At 39.7% G+C, this 15,934-nt stretch overlaps 1 protein-coding gene across 1 annotated transcript in view; it reads left to right on the forward strand.

Moving 5' to 3' along the window:
• Positions 1 to 15,934, forward strand: part of nphs1 (NPHS1 adhesion molecule, nephrin) — a 170,866-nt gene that overhangs the window by 23,958 nt on the left and 130,974 nt on the right. The window contains exons 3-4 of the mRNA XM_036565266.1: positions 6,421 to 6,615; positions 13,258 to 13,380. Of these exons, the coding sequence (XP_036421159.1) occupies positions 6,421 to 6,615; positions 13,258 to 13,380 (318 nt within the window). The remainder of the gene's footprint in view (positions 1 to 6,420; positions 6,616 to 13,257; positions 13,381 to 15,934) is intronic.

The following is a 15,934-nucleotide window of genomic DNA, read 5'->3' on the forward strand; positions in this document are numbered from 1 at the left end:
TCATTAACTTTTGACAGAACTGCTCACACATTGATGTCCTATTCACCTGCTCCACTGCTATTTCTGGCCCCGTAGTCTAGACTTCAGTAGTGCCCATAATACTGAAAGTCTCTTTCCTAACACTTTGCCATTACAATTAAAGTTGACTGACAGACATTTGGCTGAATGATAAACACATGCAAGGGTGGTCAACATGGCCAAGACCTCAGCTGAAATCTGATTGGTAACCCCACATACCACCCCAAAATTTGTGCCATGTCATTGGCTTCCACTTAGCTGAGGGGCATGCATTTGCGCCTTTAAGAGTAGAGTTGTTTCACTACTGGCGACCTGCAGAACAACTATCCAACCTCTCTCCTACTCCCTCCCCCACCCCCAGTTGGCACATTCATATTGCCACCCTGCCAAACCTTCCTGCCACCCCTTTGCCACCCCTACCACTAATAAAACCTGATACATGAGTGAGATTCTTTCTCCTTTTCATCATGTTTTACACTGTATTCAGACAAATCCACCTTCTGTCCATTATGTTCCAGTCAAAGAACATTTGGACAAGGTGAAAGCACATTATATTGCTTCCCATCATCTCTGGTTACTTAGTCACAGCATCTCTGGATTAGTGTGGTGTTAATATTGAAAGGGTAGGTTTCCTTACTCAATCACAGGAAAAAATGAAAGGTCAGTAAAGGTGGCAGAAAGTGCCCCATAAGGGGAATTTGAATGTCTTTGCTTTTAAATAAAAGATTCTAATCCAGTCCATCACTAACAGGCTGAAATTTTTACTGTGTACTTGACTCCTCTTGGCTGGTTTACAAAATATTGATAGTTTGCAACACCCGTTTCATTCAGGAACACGGATTTCAAATATCTGTGCAAGTTTACTGACCTTCAGATCAATAGATGTACTGCCCAGAGTTACATGCGGGTGTTGCCATAACATGTCTTTTATCATCCTAGCTTTTAAAATTCATATGCAACTTTGGTAAACTAACCTCATATGTATGTAGACACCTATTTGTATGTATAAGTATGTCATTTCTTCTAGATCAAGGGTATTAATAGGGATTTTGCCCCCCACTACTCTTTGTAGAAAGCTTTACACTAGATGTTGGAACATTGCTATGAGGATATGATTGCATTCAATCGCAAGAGCCTTGCTGAAGTCAGGTACTGATGTTGGGATGATCGGTTCTGGATCGCTGCAACTCATCTCAAAGGTATTGGATGGAGCTCAATCACTGCAGAGAATACAGCTCCACTGATCTCAAACCCAGTGCTGGGGGCTTTAAAACCCTCAAACTGATACAAAACATTTAGAGAATTTTTTTTTGAAGAAAGTGAATGAAATGATAATAAAAACAGAAAACGCATGTTTTAGGTTTGTAATGCTACAACCATGTCAGCATCTGTTTATAGGTACAAAACATTTAACGTAGATATGTTCTATTGAAAGGTTGTTCAGACGGTTTTAAAATGCCATTCTTAATGATAATGTCACAGCTTCTAGACTGTGGCTAGCAATTTAAAGGGGAACTCCACCAATTTTTCAAAATGTATGTATGATTAAATGGTTAACATGTTAACATCATTCAGAGTTAAGTCATTCGGAGTGGTTTGCTGTGAAATGCTTTGCTCTGGAGAAACTTACAGTCAGAATTGTTCACAGTGGTGGTGATAGGAACCAGACGTCTAAGGAGTTTAAAGCCTCTAAAATTTTCCTCGCAGAAGGATATTACAGGAAATGGTTATGAATACACAACTTGATGTCAGAGACATTGTTTTACAGTACATTTGGGAAAAGGTTTTGGTTTAAAATGTATTTTAGTCAATTTATTGTTATCTATTTAGGGTGGAGGGATACATGAAAGGGTGTTCTAAGACAAAATAGTGCCTTTCCACCTATTTTACCATTATCAATATTACATATAAACACTCAAAAAACACATGAAGGTTCACTGGTGATTTTGGACAGTAAATGAAATGGCCATTTTGCATTGTAGAAATTGGGACCCCTGGTTCCTATCATGGTCCCTGAACCATTTCATATTAAACCTAGTAATAAGTGAGTATAGTAAAGCCAATATAGTAAAGCTAATATGCATTACTATTACCCATATCACTGTTGCACCATTGCTACTTTCCATCCTCTTCAGGATGTGCAGTTTTTCTCCACATGTTACAGAACTCTTGTCCACAGCAATGTTTAATGGATCCCCTGACGGTTTTCTCCTGTGTTACAGCCTGTAGGTTTAAATCATGTTTATGATGAGAGTGTGTCGCATTTGAACTACACAGTGTTCAGTCGAGAACCGTCAGACAAATCAGCGAGGCACAGCCCACTTTTGACAAATTAGGGGTCTTCAACACTTGGCCATCATTCTTCCGAGTGAATATTAGCTTGATGGCACATTGACTGAGAAGAAAAACAGCAAAGGGAGGGTGAGGTCCCATCATACTTTATTCCCCACCTCTTGCTCTCTGCCTTCTCTTCCCTGCTGAGGAGAGATTTAATTCACAGTAATTACTTTATTGACTCATTTGCAGGGCCGAATTGCTTCCAATCTGCCATCAATAAAACATACACTAGGATGAAGAATAGCGATGCTAACTTGGGTCCTCAAACTGCAAAGTGGCTTTCACTCTTCTGTGGGCAGAATTACATTTGCTTCTGCTCAGTGTTTGGCTCACCACACATGATAATATGATTAATACGATTATTTAATGAGCTAAGGGCATATTTAAATGTGTAAAGAATGACATCTGTGTTGACTGAATCGATATAAAGAAATTATATCAAAAGGATAATACTTCCTTTTTGTCCTTACCAAGGCATAAAGACTGGCTATCTTATTAGAAATCCCTCATTGTAGCTCTACCATGTGTACAGTTAGAGACTGTACTCCATCTGTTGATGCACAGTTTGTGCTAGCCACACTCTAGCTCTGTATTAGCGGTCAGTTTCTGACCACAGAGCCACTTTGTCTGGACTTTTTTGGGCAGTTGTTCACTCTCGACCTAGCAGTGACTATGTAAAAATCTCAGAAAAACCACTGTGTCTGATACACTCATACCAGCACCACACACACACTATCATATCAGTGTCGCTGTTGTGCTGATGAAGCAACAACCAAATTGTACCTGGATAATGAAGGAGCTGCTAATAGTGTGGAGTGGGAGTTTATATAGGCAACGTATATGCCATTTTCTGGAACTATGTTAAGATTAACACTTTGAACTTTGACCTAAATGTTGTGATAATATAATAACGTATATGATTATATAGTATATATACATGCATTACTGAATGGGTTCTGCTGTCAATCACGGCAAAACTTAATCACAATAGGACATGGCAAAACTCCTCAAAACCCCATTATTTTATAGTAACCTCCTCAGTATGGACAAAAGTATTGAGACACTTACACTTTTATGCATCCCATTCTATATCCATAGGCATTAATATGGAGTTGCTTTGCAGCTATAACAGCTTCCACTCTTCTGGGAAGCTTTCTACAAGATTTTGGAGTGTGTCTGTGGGAATTTTCTCGTTGGACAAGAGAGCCTGGCTTGAAATCTCTGTTCTAGTTAATCCCAAAGGTGTTTGATGGCGTTGAGGTCAGGGCTCTGTGCGTGCCGGCCAAGTTCTTCCACACCAAACTCACTCAGCCATGCCTTTATGGACCTTGCTTTATGCACTGGGACACAGTCAGGGTGGAAGAGAAAAGGTTCTTCCCCAAACTGTTCCCACAAGGTTGTAAACATAGAATTGTCTAAAATGTCTTGGTCTGCTGAAGCATTAAAATTTCCCTTCACTGGAACTGAGGGTTCTAGGCCAGCCCCTGAAAAACAACCCCATATCATTATCCCTCCTCCACAACACTTTACAGTTGGCACAATGCAGTCAGGCAGGTAACGTTCTGGCATTCACCAAACCCAGACTCGTCCATCAGACTGACAGATAGAGAAGCGTGACTCGTCACTCCACAGAATGCATTTCCACTGCTCCAGAGTCCAGTGGTGGAGTGCTTTACGCTACTCCCTAGTATACTGAACATTTGGACTTAGGTCCATTGAAATGTGACATTTTTTAAAATAAGCATATATATTATTACTAACATAAGATATAAAGCAAACACTAAACTTTTTGTTTGTTTGCTGGATGTACAGTTGCATGTAAAAAAAAAATACACTTGGAACTACCTGGACTTCAAAAAACTAATATTTATATTAAAATAATTAACAAAGAGCTTATTAACACAAATCATATAAACTGATTTACATTTCTACATCCAGAATGAACAAATAGTAGGTCAGCGATGAAAAAAAAATCAGAAAACGTTACATAAGCTACATTACAAATCAATTATGTTTATATGTAATATTACACCTATTACATACAGTTCATATGCTACCAAGTGTGAAGACAGAGATAATAGTTCTGTTCAGTTTAGTTTGTGTTGTGTGTCTGTTTCCTTGTTAATAATAAATATGATCAATTTTCGAAATCTTCCAGATTCCATGTGTCTAATTCTAATGTCCAGTATACTGACCAGTGAAGCCTTTTAAAATCACTGCAAAACAATATTATCCCCAAATTTATTGAACATCATCTTCGAAACTCCTATACAAAATAAAAGCAAAAGGCTTAAATGATTGTGTTTTTTTAATGCATCAGTCTATTATACTAATCAAAACACAATGTACCACACTTACTACAAACATGTAGATTACTGGACATTAAACTTTATCTCAAAATTTGTGTTTTGTTTGTTTTTTTTTCTTTCTAAAAAGATACACACAAGATATACACTCACTGAGCACTCTATAAGGTACACCTATACATCTACTCTTTCATGCAGTTATCCAAACAGCCAACTGTGTGACAGCAGTGCAGTGTATAAAAACATGCAGACACAGGACAGCAGTTTCAGGAAACGTTCATATCAACCATCAGAATGAGGAAGAATGTGGCATGATTGTTGGTGCCAGACAGACTGGTGAGAGTATTTCTATAACTGCTCATCTCCTGAGATTTTCACATACAGCAATCTCTAGAGTTTCCTCAGAGTGGAGCAACAAAGAAAAAACATCCAGTAAGTGGCCAAAATGCCATGTTGATGAGAGAGGTCAACAGAGAATGGCCAGACTAGTCTGAGTTGACAGAAAGGCTACAGTAAGTCAGATAATCACTCTGTGCAATTGTGGTGAGCAGAAAAGCATTTCAATACATAACACATTGAACCTTGAGGCGGATGGGCTACAACAGCAGAAGATCACATGGGGGTTCTGTTTCTGTCAGCCAAGAACAGAAAGCTGAGGCTGCAGTGGGCACTAAAACTGGACCGTTAAAGACTGGAAAAACGTAGTCTGGTCCGATGTATATCAATTTCTGCTGTGGCACACAGACGATAGATTCAGAATTTGGACCCAACCTGCTTTGTGTCAACAGTCCAGGCTGGTGGAGGTGGTGTAATGGTGTGGGGGGTGTTTTCTTGGCACATTTTGAGCCAGTTAATACCAATCAGCCATCATAAATGTCACAGTCCATTTGAGTGTTGTTTCATGGTCGCAATTTATGCATCCTCTAAAGGCTATGTCCAGCATGAAAATGCACCATGTCACAAAGCAAGTCATATCAAACTGAACATGACATTTCAAGAACATGACAATGAGTTCAGTGTTCTTCAGTGGCCTTAAAGTCACTGGGTCTGAATCTAATAGAACATCTTTGGGATGTGGTAGATCAGGAGATTCACAGTGGGAACCTGAAAAATCTGCAGGAATTGCATGATGCAGTCATATAGGAATATTTCCAACATCTTGTGGAACTGTTTTAAGAGCAAAAGGAGCCATATCAAGTATTAGTGTAGTGTTCCTAATAAAGTGCCCAGTGAGCGTACAAACAAAAACATTTCTGAAATAAATACAGGATTATTTAGAAATAGTGTTTTATTCGTTTAATTCTATCATGCCAGATGCCATTTTATTAAATATATATATATATATATGCACAACAGGATAGTGATCCCAAACATACAAATAAATTCACCAAGGAATGGCTCAAAATGAAGAAATGGAGGATTATCAAATGGTCTAGTCAAAGCCCAGGTCTGAATTCCATTGAAATACTGTGAGGAAATTTGAACTGGTCTGTACGTGGAAGAATCCCCTAATTAGTTAGTTAGTGTGTTGTGCTGGTATGAGTGTATCAGACACTGCTGGAGTTTTTAAACACTGTGTCCACTCACCGTCCCACTCTATTAGACACTCCTACCTTGTTGGTCCACAGTCTGTAATTGTAGAACTACAAAGTGCACATATATTGTGGTAAAATGGACAAAGAGTGTAGATACAACTAGAAATTTGAAATCCATATGTTGCCATTTATCAGATTTACTTATGGGATTTCTGGCTTTGCAGGTGTGAGAGGGCAGCAGGCGTTCCGAACAGAGCCTCGTAACCTGACTGTACGGGCGGGGGCCACGGCTCTGCTGAAGTGTGAAGTGCTCAGGGCCTCAGGGGCCGTCCAGTGGGTAAAGGATGGCCTGCTACTTGGGCCGCAGCGGTCACTGCCTGGCTACCCACGCTACAGCATGACCGGTGACGAGAACAGAGGTGAGAACCAGGAAGGGAGAGAAAGAATTAACTATGATAATTGTGTGAAATACTTCATGGAAAATAAAAAAAATACACAGAATACACAATACACAGAAAAAAAAATGTGGAAAAAGGCAGAAGTTGATGTAAAATGTTTTTGAGTTTTAATTGATGTAAAATATTGCTTTTGTTTATTTGTTAATATGTATACGTCTGTGTTAATATATTCTAGAGATGTTAGTGTTAGCTAGTGCTAAATAAAGTGCATAGCATTGCTCATTTTTAATATTTACACGTCCCTTGTCTGCAATTTTTCAACAGGCTGTTGGTTTTGATTCAGGATTTAGGAAAAGTTTTGTTGCCAGTGCTGCATTGTACACCATTCTATGCAGATAATTTTTGTGCAAGCAACACTCAACAGGAGTGCCCAAACTTTTTGCATTGCTCAGATTTCGCCACAACTTGATTCAATCAGATTTTGACTCATTTATCTTGGTATATCATTCGATTGTTCATTCATGTTTTGCAAATAAACTGAATGCACAAATTTGACTGGTGGAACTGTTTTCAGTGTATCGAACAATCCAAAAAAATTCACAGGCATTTATTTTACACCTGCACATTTGAGGTTTATATATATATTATATTCTCTTATAACGATATAAAGTTATACCTTTGCAAAATTAATGCACCTGAATTGCTGCCTCCATGATGCATCAGTGCATTTGCCCCTCAGTGGCATGGTGCATTCATGTGACTGCTTAATATTAACAGTTCTCAAGGTTGACATTAATTATTATAGAAACTGATAGGCAATAATGAATATTTTAGTAATATTTTAATTTAAGCATGCACTTGAGTCATCTATAGTTTTTATGCAACCACTGGAACCGTGGAATCCCATAAGCATTGTTCGCCCGAAAACAGCTTAGCGCAACGCTAACAAAGGAGGTTCTAATTTAAGCACTGGGGACTGGTTTGAGAAATGAGCAGTTCTTTTTTTCTGAGCCGAGCGCCTACACAAAAACAGCTCTGAATCATGCCTATCCTTATCGGCCATTAGGAGTAAATAAGGGGGAAATTGAGTTCGTTGCTTGGTGGCTCGCACCACTGAATAGTGGTAGTGCATGTAGCAGGCGGGGCGGACTAGCACCTATAAAAAGCCATCTGCAATTAAAACCCAAGGCTGAAAAAAGGCCTGGGCGAGCATTCCTGTTCATTACAGAGCAAAGCAGCTATGTTGTGCCACACTTAACTCCCCATGATGGCACTGGGCATCGCACCTCTGGTAAACCAGCTCCTACAGTTTTCAATTGACTTAAGTTTAAAGGTCCCATATCATGGATAAACAACTTTCCCTCATTATTTTTTAATACAACTGTTTGATGAAACACATAAAGGAGCTTTAAAACATGGAGTCACTCCCCAGGCAGTATATGAAAATGAATCTGCAAAACCAGCCTGTTCTGAACTCACTGTTTTTCTGATGTTATAAAAATGCATTTACATATATATTTCTACATCAGCCTGTTCATTCAATCGCAGTTTAGCTCCACCCATTCTCTTTGAAGTTATAAGTTCACATGTTACACAAACACACACACACACACACACACAATTCCTAAACCGCTTATCCGTCTGGGTCATGGGGTGGGTGGGGGCGTTGTGTGCTGAAGTCTATGCCAGCAGTCATTGGGCAGAAGGCAGGAAACACCCTGGACAGGTCACTCGTCCATAGCAGGGCAGACAGACACATACACCCACACCCCCAATCACATGTAGGGGCAATCTAGCATATCCAGTTGGTCTGCATGTCTTTGGGCTGTGGGAGGAAACCCATGCAGACACGGGGAGAACATGCAAACTCCACACAGAAAGGACCCTGGTTGCCTAGCCGCGGAACCGAACCCAGGCCCTTCTTGCTGTGAGGCAACAGCGCTACCTACTGTGACACCCCACATTTTACATTTTATGTTACATTTTTTTTCCAATATGTGAAACTAAGAAAATATAAATTTTGCATCAGATCAAATTTGCAAACAAATTCCATATTTAAATTCATATGCAGGATGTGTTATTACTTATTTTCACTTTGAAAATCAGCAAAATATCTATTTTGACTAGAGGGGTTCAAACTTTTGCATACAACTGTGTATAAGTCTTATTATAGCATGAGTCCCTGAACCCACAGTACGTGACTGGAATGCTGCTGAGCAAGGCACCTAACCCCCAACTGCTCCTCGGGCACTGTGGAAAGGGCTGCCCACCGCTCTGGGCGAGTGTGCTCACTGCCCCCTAGTGTGTGTGTATTCATTAGTGTGTATGTGGGCCTTTCACTGTATGGATGGGTTTAAATGCGGAGGTGAAATTTCCACATTGTGGGACTAATAAGGGTAACTTAACTAAATTCTCAGAGAGAACAAATAGTTTGGAAAATGATGAATTCTGAATATTTTGATGTTTAGAAAGATGTAATAATTGGGGCTCATGGAATAAATAAATGCATACATGAAAGACACATGTATGATATTTGCCCTTTAATCATATGCCAGCTGAACTGTGGAGATGTTAATTCAACACTTTATGACTGAGATGTTGAAATCAAATTGCTGTAAGGTTCTGGTGCTTGTAATGTGGTATTGTAATGAGTTCGACATAGAGTTGAAGGACGTTAACTGTTTTTCCACATAAAGGTCCTCAACTATGGCTGACAGACACACACACACACACACACTGCCTAGAGAGAAAATGAATGTGCAAAAGAGTTCTTGTCAGCATTTCATGTTGGATGTCAGAAGTATAATTACTGGTCTCCCACAAACACATGCATGCGCGCGCAAACATCGCCGACACAAACATCATCGCAGCGTTTACTAAGTGCAATTTCAAGAGAGTGGAAAATCATTAATAATTTTAAAGTGGCTCCTTTTCCCTCTATGATAGCATAGATCCGAAAATTGCTACTGGTTGGTGTTAATTATCTTGCCAGCTTGGTTGACACCTCCTTTTTTTTCCAGCTGCAGTGGTTGTCATACCAAGATACTATTTTCTGCATGTTAGTTTTCTTTGGAAGGGAGGAGAGAGAGAAAGAAAGAAAGGGAGAGAGAAAGGGAGAGAGAAAGGGAGAGAGAGAGAGAGAGAGAGAGAAAGAGAGAGAGAGAGAAGAGAAAAGTTGAAAGCATGAACAGCTTGCATAGACCTCGCAGAGCAGCCATTAATCGTCACAGAGTAGTAGCTGAACAAACTAACCCCATGGTGGCCCAGTATTCAACTGGTAAATAATAAATGGATCTCGCACACAAAGGAGTGGTGCTTAGGGACGAGATCAAATAGAATAAACCATTCTGCTTTTCCCTTCCTTCAGAGGCAATAATTGGTCATATTAGACTAACATTTCGAACAAATTCAGTAAAGCAAACGCGGTAATGCGATTTGTCAGCTGTAGTTCGGATGTATGATTTGATTTTAATGAATTCAAGTTGGAGTTGCTGAGATATTTCAAATGTGTCAAATAACAAAGGATCTCTGCCTTTCTCACAGATGTTAATGGAAGTGTTCTTGTAATTAGAAAATGGGACATTTACAGAACAGAATTAATCAGAAGAGGCTTTAACCTAAATGCCTCTCTATTCAGTCCTATTCACTGCAAGTTCTTTGTGCAAGAAAATATAAAAACCTAACAGTCATTAAAAAGGATGGTTTGAATGTACAGTCATGGCAGAAAGCATGAATTGGTATCTTATGTGAAGATTCTGTAGTCTCTTTCTTTGGGACCCCTAATGACCATTCCTCCGGTGGACTGGAAACTGACTAGGACATGTTTAATCAATATAATCAAATAAAATATGTTTTCTCTGCACTCACAGTCATGGGTGTACTGCCTTTTCACCCATGACTGTGTTCCTGTTTATGGCTCTCTCTCCATAATCAAGTTCGCGGTTGACACCACGGTGATAGGTCTGATCAGAGGTGATGATGAGATGGCCTACAGGGATGAGTTGCAGCACCTGGCAGCCTGGTGTGAGGACAACAGCCTGGTGTGAGGACAACAACCTGTCACTCAACACCTAGAAAACCAAGAAGATCATCGTGGACTTTAGGAGGGGTAGGAGCCAGACACACTCCCTCATCTACATCAGGTAGAGCACGTGTCTGGCTTCAAGTTCCTTGGTATCCACATCTCTGATTATCTGACCTGGTCATGGTCAAAAAGGCACAACAGCTCACCTGTGTCCCGGGATACTGGTGAACTCCCACCGCTGTACCATTGAGATCATACTCACAAACTGCATCGCAGTGTGGTTCGGCAACTGCTCAGTTACCCTCCATTGAGAACATTTACCATAAGCGCTGCCTGGGCAGAACGAGGAACTTCATCAAGGACGTTTCTCATCCTAACCACGGACTCTTTACCCTCCTCCCATCTGGCAGGCTATACAGAAGTGTCCCCTCCCGCACCAGCAGGCTCAGGAAGAGCTTCTTCACTGAGGCTGTGACCCTGCTGAACACCTCACTGTCACTTCAACTGCATTTACTGCACTGTTATTGTACTTTATGTCTTGGTATTATTGCACTATTCATATTTGCACAGTCTATTACTGCACTATTTCATGTTGACACTGATAGTTACTGTACAAGTTTACTCTGCTTATTTATCTTTTACATATGCTGCTCTCACAGGACACACTACCTACATCTGTACACTCTCCACTCACTCTGTATATATCGCTGTTGTGGGAAGAAAACCTTGTATATCCAAAATGGTAAGGAATAAACCTACTTTACTTTTAATGTAAGTCAATGGAACCAGACTTTTTTCCAAGTCATTTTGGGCCATTTCTTTTGGTCCATTCATCATGAAAGTTACAAACAATATAAAGGGGTAACAGGTATTTTCAAATTATGTCAAAAACTGAAAAATGGAGACAAAAATGGAGATACAAGGTTTTCTTACGATAATACTGTATTTTGCACTTCTGGTTAGATGCTAACAGCATTTCATTTGCTCTGTACCTGTACTCTACACAATGGCAATAAAGCTGAATCTAATCTAATCTGATCTCTGTAACTCTGATATCAGATTAAGTAGGATTGTGCTGCTAGTGAGCAATTAGGTGTGAAAGAGGAGGGGTAAAGGCCCGCTGCTGTGAAAATAATTCACATCTTTCAACAAAGACAGGCATGCTCAGATAAATACAGCACAAGAACAGCTTGATATCAAAAAGTCATGTGCAACTGTCATGATAAAAAAAAGAAAACAGAATTAAATAGAAAAAATTACTAAACATTGACTTCCTTGCTCTGTTTTGCTGTGAATTCAGTTCACTTTTGTTTTTTTATAAATTGTACACATTTCCATCGATGTATATTCCATCAGTATTGAAGAAAAAAAATGATCAACAGATGCACCTCCTGGAAATGATATTTTATGACTACTGTGAAAAGGGGCAACATTCGAAAGGGGTCTTTACACATCCCTCTGGCTCTGACATTCATAAAGACTCCACTTCCCAGAACTCTCTGGGAGATCATGTGACTGATAAACCTCCCCAATCCACCAATCACTGTTCCAGTTCACATGAATACTAACCTGTTTCACCTGTTATGTGCATCACATGACTAGATTTAGTTTAGGATATAAGCCCAGGCTTTAGCACCAGGTCTTTTGTGAGGTGTTGCTTCTCTCTGTAGAGCTACTGAGTGTTTCTATCTGCTATGTTGCCTTTGTGTTTTTGGACTTCCTGACTTTACCTTGTTGTCTTTTGCCCTTTTGGATCTGTTGGCCTGATATTATTTGTTATGTTTATCTTTTTTTGTACTTTGGCTTTTTTGGACTTGACCACTGCCTTTCTCTCCACTATGAGTACTTTTCAAGTAAAGCCTCATTTCTTGTCTTTTTAATGTGAGCATCTGGCTGGTTCTGTTACACACTCACACATTTAATTTACAAACATGACTCTTGAAAAATTTGGGTTATTGAAAAAATTGAAAAAAAAGGACACTGTAAAAAAAAACAAATTCTCAAAATTTTAAAGCAACATAATGCATTAAGGTTTTAGAGTTTTTCTCTACAGTTTGAGTATCTTCTTTACTATCTATGTTCATTTGTTTAGGACAAAACTAAATCCCTACTGAATATATCTAATATTATTATTCCTGTTTATAGTAGTATTTCACTGCTGTCAGAACAAAACCTTGTGTCTCCATTTTTGTTGTTTTTTCAGTTTTTGGCATAAGTTGAAAATGTCTATTGCTCTTTACATTGTATATAAATTTCATGATGAATGGACCAAAAGTAACGACTCAAAATGATTTGGAAAAAAGACTTACATTAAAAGTTAAGGTTGGTTTTTTCCTTCTCCTGTAAAGTTACCATTTTGGAGATACAAGGTTTTGTTCTGACAGCAGTGATTTATTTTTGTGTTTTAATACTGACATATAAAGCAGTAGATGTCAGTATGATAATTATAACTGTAGGCACGCTTTATTTACACAGTTTTATGTTTGAATCGCTGTATGTCAGCTTTAGCCCCCTACGTTGACAAATTTGCACCCCTGGATTCTTCTCTTGCATCACTCCAAAGACCTCTTTCCTGTACCTTTTTATTTTTAAAGAATATAATGTTTCTCTTTTCTCCTCTGTCTTTCTCTCTTCTGAAGGCCAATACCATCTCCAGATTATGGATGTTCGCCTGGAAGACGACTCCCCCTACGAGTGCCAAGTGGGCCGCTCCAAAACTAGCCAGCCCATCGTCTCCCGCACAGTGTGGCTCAATGTGCAGAGTAAGCAGAACCATCGCTCGCAGCACGGGATGGTGGGAAATGTGGGGGTATACACGAGAAGCAGCATGGGACAACTTTAGCAATGACAGATAGCTCAGCCTGGACCACTAATGGCTCCGCACACACTGAAAAGGTGACACACAGTGGCAGACTGATCCTGTCACATTTTTCAGCTGCTACATTCGGGATACTAATGAGGCATGTGGTGTCTATGAGGTAAAATGGACAGTCCTCAGTGCTTCTCGTAGAGTTTCTTACAGAAAAGGGCCAGTATGTCTATACCAGAAGACATGGACCAGAAGGAGCAGCTAATTAGCTGCCGTTACGAAGCCACTGATTTTACACTCATTTTACTTTCCTGATTTGTCAACAGTCGCAAGTGTACAGTCTTTTATGAAGCCTCACTCCATTTAGCCTACTGTGTGGTCTCTTCTTTTCGCTTATATCGGATTCAAGTAATCATTCCCAGGGAAACAAAGGCTGCACACATCTGGCCAAACATACAACCATTTTGTAGAAGCCATTTGCCTATGAAAGTTGCCACCACATTCAAATAAGCCAAATTGTTTGGCTGTACTATTTAAATGTAAATACACTGTTAAACTAGAAAAGTGCCTTTTCTTCAGAAAATGCAGTGGTTGTGCAGCTTAAGCAATTCCCTCGTGGTTGCTAGGGAGTTGCTAAACAGTTCATGTTATTTTAAGTGGTTGCTAAGGTGTTGCTAAGTGTTATGGTATCCCCACGTGTTTGCTAGGATGTTGCAACATGGTTGCTATGGTATCCCATTGTTCGCTGAGTGGTTGTTATGGTATCCCATGTGGTTGATAGGGTGTTGCTGCATGTTTGCTATAATATCCCATTTGGTTGCTGAGGCATTGCTAAGTGGTTGCTATGGTGTCCCAGGTGGTTGATCTGATGTTGCTACGTGGTTGTTATGGTATCCCATTGGTTGCTTAGGTGTTGCTGAGTGTTTTTATAGTATCCCACATGGTTGATAGGGTATTGCTAGGTGGTTGCTATGGTATCCTATGTGGTTGCTGAGGTGTTGTTAAATGGTTGTTATGGGATCTCATGTGATTGCTAGGGTGTTGCTACATGGTTGCTATGGTATCCCATGTGGTTGCTGAGGGGTTGTTAAGTGACTGCTATGGTATCCCATGTGGTTGCTGAGGGGTTGTTAAGTGACTGCTATGGTATCCCATGTGGTTGCTGAGATGTGTTTAAGTGGTTGTTATGGTATCTTAGATGGTTGCTAGGATGTTGCTAAGTGATTGCAATGGTGTCCCAAGTGGTTGCTAGGATGTTGCGATGCTGTCCCATATGAATGCTAGGATATTGCTGGTGTACTTTTGTCATGGTGACATGAGTGGGTTGCATAAACCTTTGCATACAAAGTTCTGCCATTCATTCCTTAATGAAAAATAAAGTCTAGAAATATGAGAAATAGTCGAGATATCAACTAGATTTAGGATCGTTTTACTTCCTAAATCTTTTACTTTTACTTGCTTACTCCGTTAAAGCAGGTGACTTTAATTGCAAAACTCTGAATACAAACTACAAACTACAATGAAAGAAAAGGAAAAAAAAATAAATAAACAGACTTTTTTCATGTCAAATGATAGGGAATAAGGGGAAATGTAAAGGATCTCAAGAGAGTTTTCTTTTTGCAAAACAAGACTGTACAGACAACCATAACTTCATCAAATTCAGTTCAAATTCAAATCATAATAAAACATCTTCTTTTCTACTTATAAAAAACAAATGTGTTGATTTGGACTGAAACAACAAACATTCTCCACTTGTTTTAAAGAGCTATGAGTGAGAAATAATTATCAATTTACAGCATAGTTTATTATTGCTGGTGATAACAGCAACTTTCAAGCTTTAAAGCTGTGAATGAATGATGAATTTGCCTCTGGGTCTCATCCTGCCTGTAGGCCATCTTCATTCGCGGAGTCATTTCTCTCTAGGTTCTGGTTTGGATATAATCAATGAGGCCCTGCATGTACCCTGATGCTCGGTGTCAGGCTCAGAGTAGAAGTGTGAGCATAATGTAGATTAAGCAGAATGTGTGGAAAGTTTTCTCCTGTTTGTTTGTATGTGTGTATTTAGACTTTATGTTTGTGTAGTTTTGCTTCTGTCACATCATAATTTTACTTCTTTAATTATTTATTCATTTAGATGAACTCTCTCCAGTCATGGGCAGTTCAACCTGCCAGCCATGTAGCTTCATTGAGGAACGTTAGCTGCCTCAGTATGTATGTGTCTCCAGTCAGAGAGACCAGCTGCTGAGTACATGAGAGGGCCAAGCTATTCATCCAGAAAACGCGTTCTGCCAGGCGGTCTCTCAGGGAGGTCAGGCCTCATAGGATTGTTTCAGTGGCAGTATATACACTCCTATGAGTCACTTACCCATCAGGAGGTTTCATGTGCTCTCTTAGTGGGTGGTCCTATCTATACCTCACTCGCTTTATTCGGTATGAGCTCGACAGTAGTAAGTTGACTACAGCTCACACATATTTATTCTTTTCGGCAAATTGTAGTGTTCATATAT

This window comes from Colossoma macropomum, unplaced genomic scaffold, assembly GCF_904425465.1.
Source record: "Colossoma macropomum unplaced genomic scaffold, Colossoma_macropomum, whole genome shotgun sequence".
NCBI lineage: Eukaryota > Metazoa > Chordata > Actinopteri > Characiformes > Serrasalmidae > Colossoma > Colossoma macropomum.